This window comes from Rana temporaria, chromosome 5 (assembly GCF_905171775.1).
Source record: "Rana temporaria chromosome 5, aRanTem1.1, whole genome shotgun sequence".
NCBI classification, from domain to species: domain Eukaryota; kingdom Metazoa; phylum Chordata; class Amphibia; order Anura; family Ranidae; genus Rana; species Rana temporaria.
Genome location: NC_053493.1, coordinates 213,758,836 through 213,774,184, shown reverse-complemented (window position 1 = coordinate 213,774,184; position 15,349 = coordinate 213,758,836). Strand labels below are relative to the sequence as shown.

At 45.0% G+C, this 15,349-nt stretch overlaps 1 protein-coding gene across 2 annotated transcripts in view; it reads right to left on the bottom strand.

The window, feature by feature from the left end:
- Positions 1–14,910, bottom strand: part of MARCHF11 (membrane associated ring-CH-type finger 11) — a 119,157-nt gene extending 104,247 nt beyond the window's left edge. The window contains exon 1 of one of the 2 annotated variants that reach the window (XM_040353542.1): positions 14,399–14,910. In XM_040353542.1, the coding sequence (XP_040209476.1) occupies positions 14,399–14,608 (210 nt within the window). In that variant the 5' untranslated portion in view covers positions 14,609–14,910. The remainder of the gene's footprint in view (positions 1–14,398) is intronic. The other variant, XM_040353541.1, reaches the window with a different exon arrangement.
- Between the last annotated feature and the right edge of the window lie 439 nt (positions 14,911–15,349).

Sequence of the window (15,349 nt, the reverse complement as noted above, 5' to 3'; positions counted from 1 at the left end):
AAGATACGGCTAGCAGGACTTTTTTTTACCATCCTTCTAGCGCACCGCTCCAGTGTGAAAGTCCCTCGGGATTTCACACTCGAGTGAATGGGGACAGATTTTTAAGGGCGTATTGCAGGTGCTATTTTTTACGCTATAGTGCCTGCAATACGATCCAGTGTCAAAGGGGTCTTATTGTATATAATCACTTTAAATATAAACATATACAAGTGGGTTAGGAGGGCACAGTACAGGAAGTTAAGAGGGCACAGTATAGGGTGTTAAGAGGCACAATACATGGGGTTAGGAGGGCACAGTACGGGAGTTAGGAGGGCACAGTAATGGGGATAGGAGAGCACAGTACAGGGGGTTAAGAGGGCACAGTACAGGGGGTTAAGAGGGCACAGTACAGGGGGTTAAGAGGGCACAGTACAGGGGGTTAAGATGGCACAGTATGGGAGTTAGGAGGGCACAGTAATTCATGCATTGTACACAGCCTGAACATAGGCAGAACTCCTGCTCCCCACACAGCACACACTGGAGCTGAAATTCGATTCCCTTACAGCTACAGTGTGCATAGTATATAACTATCTACTGGTTGCAGTTCCAATCTGTAACATTCCATGGTAGGAAGTGGAACAGAGTTGTAGTAGCTAGCTATACACTATGCAGTAGCTAGCTATACACTATACACATGGTAGCTGTAAGGGAATGGGATAGGGAGAAGGAGCTCTAAGTGCCATGAGGGAATAGGAGACTGCCAGCAAGCATCAGGGGTGTTGGAGGGCTTGGAAGGGGGGAGCGCACCCCTCCCCAATACCCCCTAGATCGGGGCATGACCATACCTCTGCTACATGTGCTGGAGCTGGAGTTGTTCTGCTCTAATCCCTGCAAGTTTCCTCTCCATGCCCTGTGATTGGAGCACTACAGATCCTGCCCATATAGGCAGTGCCCAGGTTGGCCCGTGCATTAAGGTGGCCCTGGACAAGAGGAGACAGCCGGCTGGAGGGGAGTAGGAGGTTTTCCACTCCCAAGCTGACGTCACTTCCGATATTGGTTTCAGGTATTGGAGCATTTTGGCAAGTACCGATACTCGCAAAAATGGCTAATATTGGCACCAATACCAATATCGGTACCAATGCCGATTTCACCGCCGGAATCACCAAGAGAATGAAGATATTGGTGTATAAAGCTCACCAGACCCAGCTTATAAATAAAATGGAATTTCTGGGTGGACTGACCTTTTACTCTACTCACAAATATATGACAGTGACATGAAGAAACGAATTATTACAATCTGAAAAAAAAAATCTATTTTTAAATGCATTTCATTGACAAATGACGCCATAAAAAGAGAACTGAGGAGATGAAATTTTTCATTTACAGCCGGATGAACAACCACTATGCATGTCTATTTATTTATCTTAAGACTATCAAATGGCCTTAATAGAGAATACATTCTGTATGTGCATTTTCTATAGCTGGAAGAATTGTCTTAATATAACAAGGCATGTCAGATTTTGCAAGTACACATTTTTTAAGATTGTACTTTTCATGGAATAAAGTTTCTTATGAAAAATCCCTCTCAAATCTGATGAACTCTGCCTAACGTCCATGGGTAGTCTTTAGAAATACAGAAACATTAAAAGTGACAACAGAAAAAAGACTTTTAGGTAGATTCAGAGAGAAGTGCCTAAACTTGCGGCGGCGTAGCTTAGCGTGTTTAGGCTATGCCCCCGTAAGTTAGCTAGGCAAGTACATGATTCTCAATGTATTTGCCTGCTATGTTACGGCGGCGTAGCCTAAAGTGGGCGGGCGTAAGGGCGCCAAATTCAAATGTGTGTTAGGGGGGCATGTTGTATGCTAATAGTGCTTGACCTTACGTTTTTTACGTTTTTTTTTAACTGTGCATGCGCCGGGCGGCTACATTTCCCGGTGTGCATTGCGGCTAAGTACGCCGTACGGGCCTATTGATTTTGCCGTGGACGTAAACGACGTAAATCCCGATTCACGGACGACTTACGCAAACGACGTAAAAAATTCGAATTTCGACGCGGGAACGGCGGCCATACTTGACATTACTATTCCACTAGGGCCTAGCTCTAACTTTACGCGGCCTATCTCTTACGTAAACGGCGTAAAAGTACTGCGTCGGCTGGGAGTACGTTCGTGAATCGGCGTATCTCCTCATTTACATATTCTACGCCGACCGCAATGGAAGCGCCACCTAGCAGCCATCCAAAATATTGCAATCTAAGATAGGACGGCGCAAGCCGTCGTATCTTAGATATGTTTAAGCGTATCTCTGTTTGAGCATACGCTTAAACATAAGTCGGCGTAGATTCTGAGTTAGGTCGGCTTATCTACTGATAAGCCGGCCTAACTCTTTCTGAATCTACCTAAGTCTGCCTGTTATTTTTTGTTTTGTCTGAGTATAGATCTTTACATTGCAATGTCTTATGAGTAGGACCCTCTTAACCCTCTTGTACTTGATTATATTGTAACTGTACTGTCTCCCTTAGACGCTGCACAAACTGATAGCGCTATAAAAATCCTATATTATAATAATAAATAATAATTCTTGAAGAGCAAGGCAACAAGTGAAAGCAATCAGTAAGCTCAAAATGCCATCTAGCAAATACTTGCAGCTGTGGTCAAATCAGAAAGTCCATCCAGCTTATCTTACAGAGACCCTATCATATTTGGACTTAATGATTATTATTATTATTTCCCTGTTACATTGTAGAAGCCTTTATCTAGAGTGCTAGGGATGTCAGGGACAGCTGCTGCTGGTCAACTGCTTGACCTTCCCTCACTAAATAAGATGATGGGAGTTGGTGTGTTAGGTCAGTTGACAGGCCAGGAGACCTCGGATTGCCTCAGCAATGGCATTTCCTATATCTCTATCTTGACAGCTTTCATTTATTTTGCTTTGTGCAATCTCCAGGGTGTATTTCTGTAGCCTGTGATGTGTAACTCTCTCTTTCTCTACTTCCTGTATCATTGATCCCATTCAAAATTCCAAAACAGATTCAAATCAGATTGGAGACTGTGAGAATCCTTTTTTTTTTTTACTGATAGTTTTTACAAGAAACGTTAACAAATTTCCCCATCCATGCTACACAGCATGAATAGACAAATCCCATCCTGCAGCTATTGTATTTTGACAGGCAGCCCCACCAGCTGTCCAAATACCCAAACAATGACTGTATCTGCATGGATGTCGGTGCTGGTTGGCCACCAATTTTTCTGCCCAGCTCTTTAATTTTTTAATCAAGGGCTTTTGGGCAAGAGGCAGTTGGTACATTTCATCCAGTTTATTAGGAACTGGCCAAAATTTGCTCATGGCCAGCTTAACTATTGGATCCCCAGCAAGAGGTTCACACATCATCTGATTACCAATGAAAGGTACAGTTGAACCTCGAATTACGAGCATAATCCGTTCCAGGAGTATGCTCGTAATCCAAAGTACTCGCATATCAAAGCAAGTTTTCCCATTGAAGTGGAAACAAAAATAATTAGTTCCGCATTGACGTCAATGGGATGCAATACCAAATGCGGCCAGAGGTGGGGGGGGCGCCATAGAGCAATGAAAACGTCCGAAAAGGCCCGAGGATACTTTGGCTTGTTTCCTGCACCCCCGTATCTCAGGCCAAATGAGGTACTGCAGGCCAATGTTCGGCTTTTCTCGGCTTCTGCGCCCCCATACCTCAGGCCAAATGAGGTACTGCAGGGCTATTTTCGTCTCTGCTCGGCTTCTGCGCCCCCTAACCTCAGGCCAAATGAGGTACTGAAGGCCTATTTAGCTTCAATTCTGCTCGTCTTGCGAGTCAACACTCGCAAACCGAGTCAAAATTAAAAAAAAAAGTTGCTCGCAAATCAAAAGGCTCTCAAACCAAGTTACTCTTAAACCGAGGTTCCACTTTTGCATTACAGCAATTTCTAGAAGCCTGATGTACTGAGCAAATATGCTGTTCTTCCAGTCTGTCATCACATGTCGCCCACCAACACCTCTTCCGAAAATGGAAATCGTTCATCCAGCACAGCAGTTTGTGACCCCATCAGGCCACTGCAGTCTGCAGGACCTCAGATGACCCTGCAGACATTAAAAAGTATCTATGTCACCCAGGCAGGGAAGTGAGCAAACAAAGATCTCTTCCATTCTGCACTGAGGAAGATAGAAGACTTAGGACCCAGGATCAGGGCTCAAGTCCTGTGGGAACGTGTGGGAACGGAGTTCCTGCAGTTTTTTCACAGCAGGAACTCAGTTCCCTTTGCAGGACTAGAGCAGCCGAGCCGCCCAAGCCAATCCTTCACTAAGCGGCGATGCCCAGCTAGAGTCACTGTCAGGGGCAGGTGAACCTTAGTAATCCTTTATGTTACTGGCCGCTTCCTGTATATGGATCATCGGGTAGTGTGCGGGTATTGCGTCACTTCCTCGATGCCGCAATGTCTCCTGGGAGCTTTTGTCATTGTTCCCAGGAGACATTGCGGAGGTCTGCCGCGAGTTATCGCAGGATTTAGAAAGAACTTGCTTACTAAGGTACAGTGGATCAAAAAAAAAAAAAAACGTGCGGTTTAGTAATTATACATATGAGCGTATCATTTTTTTTTTTTGGTGGGGGGAGTGGATCTTGGGCGGGAGTTCCCACACTTTTTTCCCCAGGTCTTGACCCCTGCCCAGGATGTCACGTGACGATGGATATCAGGTCTCAATCATATGACTGTATCTATCTGTACACCCATGCTGTCTTTACCCGCATGGGATGCACATGTATTCCATGTATCCACATGCAAGCAGTCCCACTCTTGTCTACTGGGACACATCAGTTGCACAGACAGAGCAGCTGATCCCAAATTGACAGTTGTGCAGAACATCTGTGCATCCTTTGCGTGCAAACATGGCCCTTCGCATGGTTGTACAGATAGGTATGCCCATGTGAATGAGGAAAAAATGGCTGTGTCCGTACAGTGGGTGCAACAAAACCCCTTGATGGATGTCCCATGCATCCTTGTACCTTTAAGGAAGGACGGGCTCCTTCTAGGCAAACCTGCCCTTAATCTATCCACTGCTATATATATGTGCTCCAACTTGGGAGACTCTCAAAATAATAGAGTTAGGACCACAGTACACTGGGGCGCCTTGATGTGAGCACTGAGGCTTACCCATATGTTTGCCAATGGGTGCAACTAAACCCTTTGTTTTTCATGTGAACTGTTAGACAGGGTGCATTCCCTTTTGTTGCAGGCTGACTGGTAAGTGAGCTGAGAATTTTTGTTTGTTTTTGCCCATCCATGTGTTCCTTGCTGCAAAGGCTAGTTATAGATTGTGGTGGCTGCCATTTGTTTGTATAGCTCATGGAGGTAAAAAGAGCCCTTCACACAGGTGGACAGATTGGTACGCCCATGCAAATGATGCCTAAGTAACTAAAAGGGGTTTAAGCCCAGGTTCACACTGGGTACTTTTTGCTTCGATTTTAGATGTGATTTCACATGTAAAATCGCATCTCAAATTGGCGGCATTTGCTGGCAATGACACCGTCCTTTATCGGTGCGACGCCGCATCTGCAGCGCTGCACCGATTTCAAAAAGTAGTTCCTGCACTATTTTTTGCGATTCCTGGCTGCGAAACCTGCACAGATGTCTCTTAAATCGCGGCCGAAATCGGGACTGCCGGCGGGAGTGAAATCGTGCAAGTTCAGCTGAACTCACACGATTTCACTCCCGCAGCCCAGTGTGAACCAGGGCTCAAGATTAGAGTCTTTGAAAACTATCAAGGCAATTAGTAGGGAATACATAATTTGTAATAAAAACATCTTTGCCATTCTGAAGCTTCCCTCCAACCACTTTGCATATTATTTTAACCCTTTCATGACTAAGCCTATCTCTGACATTTGGTGCTTACAAGTTAAAATCCGTATTTTTTGCTAGAAAATTACTTAGAACCCCAAAACATTATATATATATATATTTTTTTTTTTTAGCACAGAATATAGAGAATAAAATTGCGACTGTTGCAATATTTAATGTCACACGGTATTTGTGTGGCAGTGTTTTAAACGCAACTTTTTGGGAAAAAGACACTTTCATGAATAAAAAAAAATGAAAAAGTAAAGTTAGCCCTATTTTTTTGTATAATGCGAAAGATGATGTTACGCCAAGTAAATAGATGCCAAACATGTCACACTTTATAATTGCACCCAGTCGTGTCATGGCGACAAACCACGGTACCTAAAAATCTCCATAGGCGACGCTTTAAATTTTTACCAGGTTAGAGTTAAAGAGGAGGTCTAGGGCTAGAATTATTGCTCTCGCTCTGACGATCGCGGCTATACCTCACATGTGTGATTTGAACACCGTTTACATATGCGGGCGCAAATTCCGTATGCGTTTTCTTTGCTGCGCGAGCTCGTGGGGACGGGGGCGTTTTAAATTTTTTTTTTTTTCTTTCGTATTTATTTTATTTATTTTTATAATATAAAATTGTGTTTAAAAAAAAAAAATTATCACTTTTATTGCTGTCACAAGGAATGTAAACATCCCTTGTGACAGTAATCCGTGGTGACAGGTACTCTTTATGGTCTAAAAGACCCCCGATCCCTCCTTTGCACTTCAAAGTGTTCAGATCACTGAAAACGGCGATTCGGAATACTGTGTATTTTTTTAAAACTGGCGCCATTGGTAGCTGAGTAAACCGGAAGTAACTTTGTGACGTTGCTTCCGTGTTTACATTGAAGAGACTGGATCGAAGCCATTGCCAGCTTCATTCCAGTCTGCGTCTAGACACTGGAGGCAGCGGATCGTAGCTTGCACATGATTGGATAATCAAATCAGCAGAGCTTCCCCTCATTTTAGATCTACCCATCAGATTTACAGCGACTGCACTTCCAATTGCACTTTCAGTGCAATTTCAAGTGCACTTTGCACTTGCAGTGCAAAGTGGGTTTGCCTTTCGTAAATAACCCCCATTGAGTAACTGCTGTTATATGATACTTAATAGAGCCATGCTAATCATTCCCTTATATCCATGTTTAAAGCGGAGGTTCGGACATTTTTTTTTTTCTTTTTAAAGCCAGCAGCTACAAATACTGCAGCTGCTGACTTTTCAAAAATGGACACTTACCTGTCCAGCGCGCCCGCGATGTCAGCAGCCGAGGCTGAGCAATCGCTCGGTCCTCGGCTGCTTCCACCGCCATCCTCGGTGAGGGAATCAGGAAGTGAAGCCTTGCGGCTTCACTGCCCGATTCCCTACTGCGCATGTGTGATGATTGCGGCGCCCTGTCACTGGTCCCGCTCTCTCCTGGGAACAGTGTTTCCCAGAAGACAGCAGGGGTCGACATCACAGGCTGGATTCCCTGCATGGATCCGAACCCGGAAGTGGTGCAAATACCTGTCTCAGACAGGTATCTGCACCCCCTGAAAGGTGCCAAATGTGACACCGGAGGGGGGGGAGGAATCCAAAAAGCGGAGGTTCACTTTTGGGTGAGCCTCCACTTTAAGAGACCAGTAAGAAAAAAAAATCAAGACCAGCAGTCTTTGAGTCTGAGAGCTGTCCTGGGTGCTGATTCTCATTAACCTTCAATGACAGGATTTGTTTTTTGTTTTCTTTTTACTTACACAGACATCATTCACCAAGTATATCAATACTTTCTATATACATGTGTGAAATACATTTCAGGGCAATATAAAAAACAATAATAGCCAGCAGAATCAGACCACACGTAGATGCTTGACCAATGAGTGCTGCAATTGTACAAGAATGAAATGGAATTTGCAGCACAATCTAAACAAATGACACTTTCCACCATCTCTCCAGTGACCGGAATTTATTTTGTACTACATATGTCATGTATGGAGTGTGTTGCACTATAGTCCTGAAAAGTACTGCATAATGGGGTTGGTTTACTATAGCTGGAGAGTGCAAAATCTGATGCAACTGTGCATAGAAACCAATCAGCTTCCAGGTTTTTTTTTTTTTTTGTCAAAGCTTAAAGGGGTTGTAAAGGTTCGTTTTGTATTTTCTAAATAGGTTCCTTTAAGCTAGTGCATTGTTGTTTCACTTACCTTTTCCTTCAATTTCCCTTCTAAACAATTTTATTTGTCTGAATTTCTCACTTCCTGTTCCTCCTCGGACTGACTAACCCCCATGGATGATGGTGGCAAGCTTACTGAGGAGAAACAGGAAGTGAGAAATTCAGACAAAGAAAAAAAACATTTAGAAGGGAAATCGAAGGAAAAGGTAAGTGAACCAACAATGCACTAGCTTAAAGGAACCAATTTAGAAAATAAAAAACAAACCTTTACAACCCCTTTAACTAAACAAGCTGACGTTAGAAAACCAATTGGCTACTATACACAGCTGCACCAGATTCTGCACTCTTCAGTTTCAGTAAATCAACTTTACTGTGTGTGTCACTGAAAAAACACAAAGCCATTACAAACACAGGGTATGAGCATGATGCTGATCTACATGTGCCCAAACCTCCACTTATGGTGAATCTGATCTGGTTTAAAAAGGTATCAAGGGTGCCAAAGTGCAGGATATTGTAGTTCTTGTTATTTTTTATCCTTGTGCCCCATAGATTTCAAATCATAGCGATTGTAAGCAGGGGAGGGCTGGGCTGGGGGGGCAGGGTGGCAATTGCCTCCCAGGCCGCTCTAACTTATGTTCAAAATGGCCAGCAGTCGCTGCCCTCTACCATTTTATTTTTTATTCTGCACTAGGAAGTCGGGCCGGGGTCGCGGCCGCAGTGGCTGACCACTAGCTGTTGCATTCCGGGAGTTGTAGTCCACGCTCAAGCTCCTGGTGGATGGAAAACAGAGAAGCGCAGAGGAAACTGCAACTCCCTGGGACTGGATTCTTGGAAGCAGGCAGAGGCAGTGTGTGCCAGGAAGTCGGGATGCAGGGCTGCAGGGCTGGGCGCTGACTGCAACTTGACCCCAGGACCAGGAGCATTACCCCCCCAAGGCCGTGCCGTGCAAGGACCTGCTGAGCTGAGATCACTGAGGTGAGACGCGCCTAGCTGACTCCCATCCCCCCCATACACCCCATGGAGGCTGCATTGATGGGCACTGGAGTTGGCTGCTCTAATGGGCAGTTCAATAGGCCACTTGTCTGAACTTGCCCCCCATGCCCAAGGCTGCCAGCCCTCCCCTGGTTGTAAGTAGGGCCAAAGTCAAGATTATGCCCGTATTCCTCTCTTCTCTAAGTTCTGCTTCCACTCATTCAATGGTCAAATGTCAGAATATCAGTAGGCTGTACAGGCTCTACAGCGTTTCTCAACCAGAGTTCTGTGGAACCCTAAGATGCCTCCTAAAGTTGCTAGGTGTGAGCAATTTCTTTTAGATAGGTAACTGCTGACAATGGTTTTATCTATCTGTAAGTGGGGAAAATTCTTCCCAATGATCACAGATGTAAGGAGCATTCTCCCCAGTCACCATCACACTATGCACCATGAGCAGTAGATATAGTAACTATCAGAAGAGGTTCCCTGAGGCCCCGTACACACGACCAGTTTTCTCGGCAGAATTCAGCAAGGAACTCGATGGGAGACGTATTCTGCCGAGAAAACCGGTCGTGTGTACATTTTCGCCGAGAAACCCGTCGGGAAACTCGTCGAGCCAAAAAGAGAGCATGTTCTCTATTTCCTCGTTGGGCAATGGGAAAATTTGGCTCGACGAGTTTTCTGACAGCCGAACAAGGAACTCGATGAGCAAAACGATGTGTTTTGCCCGTCGAGTTTATCGGTCGTGTGTACGGGGCCTGAGACTTGAAAGTTGTTTAAGGTATCCTCCATGTTAAAAGGTTGAGAAAGTCTGCTTTAGCATTTGATGATGGGGTGGAGTATAAGTAAGGGAAGAGTGGGACTTGACCCTAACCCAGGGCTCGACAAATCCCGGGTGCCAGGTCGCCATGGCGACTAGAAATAGGGTCCTGGCGACTTGGCTTGGAAGGGGGGGCAAAAAAAAAAAAAGCTGGCACCATCTGGTGGTGAGCCGTTGGTATTACAAGTTATTACCACCAGATGTGAGCTGGCGCCATCTGGTGGTGGCCGTTGGTATTACAAGTTAAGCATTACAAGTTAAACAGCAATTCTAATGTCATTTTTCACTATTTTCACTGCCATCTTCTTCCCTCTAATTAGAACCCCCAAACATTATATATATTTTTTATCCTAACACCCTAGAGAATAAAATGGCGATTGTTGCAATACTTTCTGTCACGCCCAATTTGCGCAGCGGTCTTGCAAGCGCACTTTTTTGGGGAAAAATTACACTTTTTTTAATTAAAAAATAAGACAACAGTAAAGTTATCCCCATTTTTTTTTATATTATGAAAGATATTGTTACGCCGAGTAAATTGATACCCAACATGTCACGCTTCAAAATTACGTCCGCTCGTGGAATGGCGTCAAACTTTTACCCTTTAAAATGTCCATAGGCGACGTTTAAAAAAACTCTACAGGTTACGTGTTTTGAGTTACAGAGGAGGTCTAGGGCTAGAATTATTGCTCTCGCTCTAACGATCGCGGCGATACCTCACATGTGTGGTTTGAACACCGTTTACATATGCGGTCGCTGCTCACGTATGTGTTCGCTTCTGCGCGCAAGCTCGTCGGGACGGCGCGCGTTTTCTGGCTCCTAACTTTTTTAGCTGGCTCCTAGATTCCAAGCAAATTTGTCAACCCCTGCCCTAACCTGTAGGGAACTTTGGGGCCACTATATAGCCTGAACAAAGGATTCAAGGGGCTCCACATGGATACAAGGGGCAATTTGGAGATTACTTTAAGTAATTGCACCACAAGGTTCCTATACTTCAGCAGTGTTATTGATTGAGAAACCTTTTAGGCCAGGTCAGGTTCACTCTAAAATGACATCAGGACTACGATATTCGTTGGCTTTTTTGGTACTCTAGAAAAGTCTATGAACGATCCACATATACAAGCATCAGTCAGTGTCATATTTTTAACATATAACAGACAACACAAACCTAATACTGCTTTAGCTGACATAAAGGCATTATCTGGGCTTATTTAGAAAGGGAAAGTTCAAAGTGCATTAACCCCTGCCAATAAATCAGTGCTTAATCTGACAACAGTAAACGGAGCCCTAGTTGCAATGGCTAAGTGCCCTTTGTACATTATTGTACATTACTCCTGCTATTGCCTTACAGACATGTTCAAAAGTTTATGGTGGCCATCTACGCTTCGATAAACGATCAATTTATTCTCCAATCTCTAGCAATAGGAAAAATCAATCTTTAGTTGACAACCCATTCACACACGTGACGTGGATTTTGATCGATATTTCAAAGATACGATCATCATGCATCTCTGTTTTTACCATCTGATTGATCAAACTACGATCGGTTTCATGAAAAAGCATCTCAGCACTGCTGATCGATGCAACATAATCGATCATTTTTCACCCTCGCCGACAGACTCAGTTTGATTGATATTGTTCGAAATTGTGTCTAAATCTATCAGAGAAACAGTTATGACTATTCGATCGTTTGCTGTTTTGTTCACTTTGATTGAATCGCACATTGACAGGATAATAAAAAATCTAAGTGTGTATGGCCACCATTAGACATTGGGCTTCATGTATAAACAATGGAGTACAGAGAAGGTGAAAACGTTGTTCATAGCAACCAATGGCATGCTGACATTCACTTCTCAACCCACACATTTTATTGGATGCCATAAGCAATGGATCCACCTTTATTTTATGAACACATAGTGAACCCGCATTGGATGTAGGGGTTTACCATTATATCGTCATGCCTTGAGCAGTACGCCTGAGAATGACAGGAAGAAGGGGCATTATAGCCCCCTTTTCTCATAAGAGAGCGACAGGGGGGGGCAGTTTCAGGTCTCCCCTGGGGGGTTTTTCTTTCTAGGTTTCCTGTGAGGGTATTTTAGTTCTTGGCCTTTTGGTGACCTTTCCTGGGGTCTGAGTAGAAAGCCCGGGAAAGGTCAGTTCAAACTGGCTCACTTGGTCTTTAGGTGACAGCACCTGGGGCATTTTGGCAGGCTTCTTGGCCTTTGGGTGACCTTTCCTGGGTTCTGGATAGAAAGCCCGGGAAAGGTCAGTTCAAACCGGTCTGAACCAGCGAGTTTTCAGCCCGTTTTGGGCTATTTAAAGCAGGTTCCGTCAGCCCAGGCTCATTCGCCTCAGAAGACTTAGGAGCTGTGGTGTTCCCATGTGAAAGGGCCCTTACAACTGGAATTTTACTTTCTCCATCATTTCAGCCCCCAACAGTCATATCCTGTTGTATCACTGGACCCTTCTTAGACCCAATTCACACCTGAGTATTTTGTAACTTGAAGACCCAAAAGGTTCAACTTCCAAAGTCCCATGTTTTTCATTAGTGCCTGTTCACACCTGAGCGTAGTCACTTGAGGCTTGCAAGCTTCAAGTGTTTTTAGCCCCACTAGACTTCAATGGAAGCATCTGAAAATCTTCAAAAATGCTAGAACTAACTTTCCATTGACGTCCTGGAGTTTGAGTGGATACATCTGAATGATGCCTGCAGCTGTAGGCATCATTCAGATATCTTCCTTTCTGCCAGCGATTCCCTGCAAAGTAAAAACAATCATAGTGGCTGTTCAGTCGCTTCCCCCCCCCCCCCGGTGCTTTTACTGACTCGCCTGTGCGATCATTGAGCCGGAAAACGAATCGGCCGGCGGTGGCCGATTACCATAGAGCTGACCTTTGGACCAGATGATCCCTGGCCATATCTATGACCTTCGGAGGCCAGGCGTGACGTTATGACATTATTGGTCGGAGCCACGATGATGTCACTCCTGCACATGCCCGCGGGAGCTGCCTGTAACGGCAGAGCAGCTAAAGAAACGGCATGAGCGAGCCGTTTCTTTAGTGCGCAAGTGCCGATGATGTTGGCACATGCTGATACAGTGAATATCTCCTAAATCAAGGATCCTCAAACTACGACCCTCCAGCTGTTGCGGAACTACACATCCCATGAGGCATTGCATTATTCTCTGACATTCACAGACATGACTAGGCATGATGGGAATTTTAGCTCCTGAACAACTGGAGGGCCATAGTTTGAAGACCCCTGTGGTGTAGGTTTAGGAGATATACATGGTACCTACAGATAAGCCTTATCATAGGCTTACTGGAAGGTAAAATTGGTATGTAAGGGTTTACAACCACTTTAAAGCGGGAGTTCACCCGAAAAACAATTTTTAACATTAGATTGAGGCTCGTTTTGTTAAGGGGAATCGGGTGTTTTTTTTTAAATCGAAGCAGTACTTACCGTTTTAGAGATAGATCTTCTCCGCCGCTTCCGGGTATGGGCTGCGGGACTGGGCGTTCCTATTTTATTGACAGGCTTCCGACGGTCGCATACATCGCATCACGAGTAGACGGAAAAAGCCGAACGTCGGTGCGGCTCTATACGGCGCCTGCGCACCGATATGAAAATCGTGACGCGATGTATGAGACCGTCGGAAGCCTGTCAATCAAATAGGAACGCCCAGTCCCGCAGCCCATACCCGGAAGCGGCGGAGAAGATCTATCTCTAAAACGGTAAGTACTGCTTCGATTTAAAAAAAACACCCGATTCCCCTTCACAAAATGAGCCTCAATCTAAGGTTAAAAATTGTGTTTTTGGGTGAACTTCCACTTTAAGTACTACCTAAAGTTACTGAAAAAGGTTTTTTTTTTGTATCTGATGCAGGCCATTTTAAAGGACCGTACTTCCAGAAAAGTCACATAATTGCGTAGTGAGAACGAGCGTTGCCGCAATGCGATTTTGATATCGGGATTTTCACACAGTTTCACCCATTCACTGCGATGGGCTGCCCTATGCGTGTTTGTCGCCTGAAAATAATCTCCTTTTTGGGCGACGCGATTTGTGAAAGGTGTGATGGATCCAGAATCGCATCACGTTTAGGGTACCATTAAAAGATAATGAGCGCAGCGCGATGTGCTGTGATTGCCATGCAATTTGGGATTGCAAGCGGAATCGCAGCAATTCTGCCAGCGGTCGCAAATTAATTGTGAGATGTAAATGGGGCCTTAGGGCTTTATTGAACCCCCTTTCCCCCCAGTACAGAAGCTTGGTATACATGAGAACCTACTCCCAGGTAGAGGAGGGCTGGAAGATCATGTCATGCCTTTTGTAAACAGTTCCTAATGAGCCCTAATGATGTCAGAAAGTTGAGATAATGAAGAGCCAGGACTATGAGAGAAGGATGTGGAAGGATGAAAGTGCAGGAGATATGAAAGGTGTGATAGATGGGTACAGAGGAGATGACATCTAATGAGGACCCCCTCCCCATCCATCCATCCATCCTGGACACAGGTGACAGGCCAGCAGACAGGAAGGGTGGACAATGATGTCCCAGCCTGATGTCCCAGCCTGATGTCCCAGCATGACACTTCATATTACCTGCTCAGGGCCCTGGAAGCAGATCTTACAGGTCGGAGGGCTGGGAGTATCTCCGCTCTGTACACTCTCCGAGTCCGTGCTGCTGTCTGCCCCAGAAGATGCTCCTCCGGCGACACACACCGACTCCTTCCCGTCCTCCTCCTCCTTCTCTTTCTCCGGCTCTTGTTTATCCTCATCCCCCGGCTCATCCTCCGGCTTGTCACCCTGCATCCCGCTATCCACCTCCAATGTGATCACTGTGGCCGGTTGTGTGACACCAGAGAGCGGTGCGGGGTCACTGTGTGTCCGGCTCCATCACTGGGGGAGGCTGCAAATCATCTGATGGAGACATGAGCAGGGGGAGGAGCCTGACTCACACTCTACACACCACTCACATCACTCACTGATCACATATAGAGCCATGTATCCTCTATACACACCACTCACATCACTCACTGATCACATCCATGTATCCTCTATACACCACTCACATCACTCACTGATCACATATATATCCATGTATCCTCTATACACCACTCATATCACTCACTGATCACATATAGAGCCTTGTATCCTCTCTATACACCACTCACATCACTCACTGATCACATCCATGTATCCTCTATACACCACTCACATCACTCACTGATCACATATAGAGCCATGTATCCTCTATACACACCACTCACATCACTCACTGATCACATCCATGTATCCTCTATACACCACTCACATCACTCACTGATCACATATATATCCATGTATCCTCTATACACCACTCATATCACTCACTGATCACATATATATCCATGTATCCTCTATACACCACTCATATCACTCACTGATCACATATAGAGCCTTGTATCCTCTCTATACACCACTCACATCACTCACTGATCACATCCATGTATCCTCTATACACCACTCACATCACTCACTGATCACATATATATCCATGTATCCTCTATACAC